Raw genomic sequence first — 5,341 nt, forward strand, 5'->3', positions numbered from 1 at the left:
AGATGCGAAAACTAAGTTGGCCATTAGGCTGGAAGCCGTATAAACGACCTAACACTAGCCGCACATAAGCACACGCTGTGAAATGGGAGGGAGGAAGCAAGTTGCGACACAGTGGAGAACAGAGCCGTATAAACGACCTAACACTAGCCGCACATAAGCACACACTGTGAAACGGGAGGGAGTAAGTAAGTTGCGGCACAGCGGAGAACAACAGTAGAAGGTATAATCACCCCGTTTTTTAAGAGAGGGTAATTATACTCACTCATATGTAACTGTCTATAGAGAAAAGTCCAAAAAGATATGCACCAAACTACTGACAGACTGGGAAAAAAACGACCTAACACTAGCCGCACATAAGCACACACTGTGAAACGGGAGGGAGTAAGTAAGTTGCGGCACAGCGGAGAACAACAGTAGAAGGTATAATCACCCCGTTTTTTAAGAGAGGGTAATTATACTCACTCATATGTAACTGTCTATAGAGAAAAGTCCAAAAAGATATGCACCAAACTACTGACAGACTGGGAAAAAAAATGTCAACATTCTACTTTATGTATTTTGTTTTCCTTTGTTAAAATAACCACATAACAATTATTTAAAAATTAAACTTATTGGGACCAGCAGTCGCTGAACTCCCACGTAATCGACCACGGTTCGCGTCCCAGACCCGGTGGCTTAAAAATCTCACGCTGGGTGTGTGTGCATGTGTGCCCAAGATCCTGAGAGAACGAAGGAGAAGGGACTGCAGCGTGGCCATCCCCTCTGGGGGGTGATTTCTTGCTTTCTATCTCTATGTCTCTCTCTGTCTGTCTGGCGAGCGCACGCGCCCTATAGCAAAAACCTCTCCAAAAACAAAATAAACCTTAGTAAAAAAGAAAGAAGTGACAAATACTGGAAAGGAGGATATTAGGTGGTCGACCTAAGGATTTCTGAAGTCATCCAGGCTGATATTAAGATTAAAAATTAGGAACCAGCAGATGGTATAATGGCTATGTCACTGGACTCCCATGTTGTCAACCATGGTTTGAGTCCCAGACCCGGTGACTTAAACTCATGCCGGGTGTGTGTGCGTGCATGCCCAAGATCCTGAGAGGAGAATGGAGGAGAAGGGATTGCGGCGTGGCCATCCCCTCTGGGGGGTGATTTCTCACTTTCTGTCTCTCCCTCTCTCTCTCCTCTCCAATAAAAAGAAAGAAGAAGAAATAACCATTGGCTCAAAGGTGACCATGGTAGAGAGCAACTGAAGGGTGAGTTTATAAAAGTAGCTAACAACAATCGGGACAAAAATCCTGCTTTCGCAATTTGCTTCCTCCTGTGAACGAACATTCAAAATTTATATAGGTAATTCTACAAAGACTTCATCAGCTAACTTGAAAGAATGCACACAAAGTGGCACGGATAGCAGGACACTGCTGAACAGTGCTGGGGCCATATGGGAGGCCCGTATGTTTTATAATAGTTGGCAAGTTGATCTGAGCATGCCAGGTGTACCCATGTGCATCCACAATCCCAGGTACCCGGAGGCTAGGAGAGGACTGCATGTAGCAAGACTGTGTTGAGGGGACCTGTTTCTTTCTTCTCTCTCTCGTAAAATAAGTAAATAAAATAAACTTTAAAACAAAGGTGGCTGGACAATGGCACAGTGGTAACATAACTGGATCCGTATGGGAAAGTTCCTGGGTTTGTGTGCTGGGACCTCTTTGAACAAGCCACATGTGTGAGCAGCTGCCTGTGATAAAGCTGAGACTGGGAAGGACCGTAGTATGAGGACCCTGCTGGGGGGCGGGGGGTGCTGTCTCTCTCACTGTCTACTTCCTTGCTTCTTCCTGCTCATTGAAGAAATAAATTTAAAAAAATTTTTTAAATACACAGCTGACTTTTTTGTTGGGTAAGAAAGGTACTACCAAATTTTCTGATTCATTACATTAAATCGCAAACAAATGCTTATGAACATTAGGCTATTTGGATCTTGCAAAAGTAAAATAAAATTTAGAGTACTAGAATCTTTACTAGCAGTTATCTTAGAATTTAAAGAAGTCAAACCGGGAGCAAACATCCCTGGCTACACTTCAGTCAGCACTAGTTAACTACCGAAGGAGCCACCAAAACAGGGCCCTCTTCCTTCCATGATCTGACACACAGACTTCATGGAAAAAAATGAACATTTCATTGAAAAGAGAGATGCAAAGAGGAAAGGGGAACGGAGAGAAAGCTCACCTCGCCATTGTCCAGAACAGCCATGGATGAGGTCTGACCACAGGCAATTCCAACCACCCTCTTAATATGTAAACAGTTCGTAACTTTCCGAGGAGTTGGTTGATTGGCTGTAGATCCTGATCCAACTTGGCCACAGTTGTTATAGCCCCAAGCAAATACCTGTAACGGAAGGGACCAAGAAAGAGTAGTCAGGGTGAAACTTCTACCTTGAACACAAATCATCATAAAATAAAAATAACCCTGCTTATGAGCACTTACAACAGGCGAAGTGGTACGAAACGCTTTCCATGCATTAGCTTATTTAATCCTCATGGTAAACCTGGAAAGCGACCCTGGGAGGGTAGGTGATTATCATCATCCTCATTTTACATATGGAAACTGAAACACAGAGAGGGTCAAGGACTTGCTCGAGGTGCCACAGATAGTGAGCAATACAAGCAGAATTTGAATCCAAGCAGTTTTGTTACGCTCTTAACCATTAGGCTGCACTGCCTCTATTTTCATGGCAATTATGTACATATCTTCAATCAGTCAGCAATAGGAAAAGAGGTACAGGCCATGCAGTTATCAGTAATGCATACAATCTGCCCAACTTTCTGGCATAAATCTTGTACTTCAGGAAGATCTTTCCAAACAAAACTACGCTCCTCGTGGTTTACAGTAATGAACGATCCTGGGCCTTACACAGACCTTCCAGGATGATCGACTGTCCTTCCACATCATAACACAGTAATACTAATAAAACTAGTGCTGAGAAAACCATCTGCCCTACAGAAGCGACACCACGGGGGCAGGCTTTTCTTGGTAAGATCTGTGTGGAGTTCTCCTGGCTGGCTCGCTGTCAGATTCAAGCCGCTCCCCTGCTCAGCTGCATCTCACGCTTACCTTTGCCTGGGTCTCTGCCATAACCTGACAATCAGATTTCCAATGGGCAGAAACACAACACGTCGCTAGGTTAGTTAAAATTTACCAACAAAGATGAACAACAGAATAAAACAATCACTCCAAGTTAATTTCCAAAGGATCCTATCAACCAGGGATGTGACCAGAAAGGAAGAATAATTAGGAAAGAGGGTTTTGGCTGTGGAGGAAATAACTCCCTCAGTACCAGGAGAATTTCCAAAACCACACTTTCCGCCCGTTCGTTGTCTGCAGGAAGTAGTCCTCACAGCCTGAGTTTGGCTTCCACAATTCCTTCCCTCCACACTTTCTAAGTTCACGTGTCTGACACTGACCAAGGCAGTAACCGTATCATCTGCTGAGGTCTTAAAAGAGTACACGCCACAGGTTCATTTCACAGGTACAAAAGAAATCATCTGCAGCACTTCCTTTAAGGGTATTCACGGGAATAGCTAGCTGAATAATGCACATAATTAGCACAATTATCCAAAATAGCATAGACTTCAGGCTAAAATAACCAAGAATCCAGCCAGTGCAAATGAGTAAATTCTGCCTAATTTCTACAATCATTTTTCTGGTTCTTCTCAAATATCCTAAGTTCACTAGCAATGTCATTGCCTTTTACTTAGAAACTGGGACACAGGCCAGCCTGTGGCATGATGGTTAAGGTGGATGAGTCCCGCATGGCATGTGTGTGTATGGTTCAAGCTGGTCACGTATGTGCGCGTGTCCCGAATCCCAAATGGAGGGAGAAACGGAGGGGGGGAATGGCGTGCTCATTCCCCATGGTGGACAATATGTTCTCACTTTCTGTCTCTCTCTGGCAAGCCCATGCACCCTCCAGAAAAACTGAAAAGAACATTGAGTCTATAGTTCCACTAAGACATGGGCTAGGGAACAGTGGGTTCTGGGCACTAGGCCCACGTGCTATGCCTGCTTCCAGCACATCACAAACACTTGATCTCCCCAAACTTTTTGATTTCTTCCTCTTTAACTTGCCCTATTTAGTAAAATCCCTGCAACACCACTAAACAACTTTAAATAAGGGAACGACAGAACCTAATTGGTGTTTTAGAAATTACAGGGGGAGGGACCAGCAGATGGCATAATGACTACATCACTGGACTCTCATGTAGTCGACTGCAGTTCGAGTCCTAGACCCAGCAACTTAAAACTCACACCGGGCACGTGTGCATGCATGGCCAAGCTCCTGAGAGGACAATGGAGTTGAAGGGATTGTGGTATGGTGTCTCTCCAGCTAGTGTGCATGCCCAATAGCAAAAATCTCTCTTAAAAAATGAAAAAGAAGAAGAAATGACATGGGGACAGAAACAGCTGCAACAATGCAGGTGCTGCTACTCAGCAGGCTGAGTCTGTATGAGAGGCCAGCTTTGATTCCCGGACTACCCTAAAACCCAGGTGCAGTGACATGTATCTGTAATCCCACCTACTCAAGGGGCTGAGGCAGAAAGATCATGACAAAGTGTCTAAAAAAAGAGAGAAATCATAGGAAGACAGGGAAGTAAAACTGGACAGGCAGACCACTTTAAAAGGTATGGAACAGGCACAGGCACAGCGCAGTGCACTGCCAAGATGCTGTATTCCAAAGGCTCGCCCACATTTGATCCCAGTGCAACATTAAGGCCAAGTGCAGTGGTATGCACCTGTAATTCCAGTGACTTGGAGGCTGAGGCAGGATTGTGAGCTTCAGGCTGGCCTGGGCAACATAGCCAGACCCTGTATTAAACAAGAGGTAGTAGGGGGAGAGCAGCCAGTGGCATAGTGATTGGGGTGTCTGGAGCCCACATGGCCAGTTGCACAGTTGGGTCCTAGACATGGTGGCTTGAAAACCTGCCAGGAATAAATGTGTACATGCCCAAAATCTTGGTATGATTATTTACTAGAATGCTGATAAAGTTACCTTCTCCAGCATCTTTACATATGCTGAAGAACAAAACAGACCTTAAAGGCCATTTTAAAAATATATAGAACACTGCTATATATACCTTACTTGTAGTCTTAGCAAACAGGACAAGATTCAACTACCTTAAGATTAAAATCTGATAGTCTGAGAAGAGGGTGGGAAAGGACAGCGGGTCAGAAAGAGGGGTAAAATAATTCTAGGAACTAGAAATGAAAAGTTTTTTATAATATGCATGATTAAGTCACTGCAGTATATACTGGATGGGAAATCACATTTTGTATGCTGTGATGATGCTTAGGG

The 5,341-nt window shown here is 44.2% G+C and overlaps 1 protein-coding gene across 4 annotated transcripts in view; it reads right to left on the minus strand.

Annotated features, from left to right (window-relative positions):
• The window catches only part of RCBTB1 (RCC1 and BTB domain containing protein 1), a 62,796-nt gene that overhangs the window by 27,301 nt on the left and 30,154 nt on the right, over positions 1-5,341 (minus strand). For all 4 annotated transcript variants that reach the window (XM_006140512.3, XM_006140513.3, XM_027772189.1 and 1 more), the window contains one exon: positions 2,218-2,376. In XM_006140512.3, coding sequence (XP_006140574.1) covers positions 2,218-2,376 — 159 coding nt within the window. The remainder of the gene's footprint in view (positions 1-2,217; positions 2,377-5,341) is intronic.

The sequence above is a fragment of the Tupaia chinensis genome, unplaced genomic scaffold, assembly GCF_000334495.1.
Source record: "Tupaia chinensis unplaced genomic scaffold, TupChi_1.0 Scaffold000037_20, whole genome shotgun sequence".
Classification (NCBI taxonomy): Eukaryota; Metazoa; Chordata; class Mammalia; order Scandentia; family Tupaiidae; genus Tupaia; species Tupaia belangeri.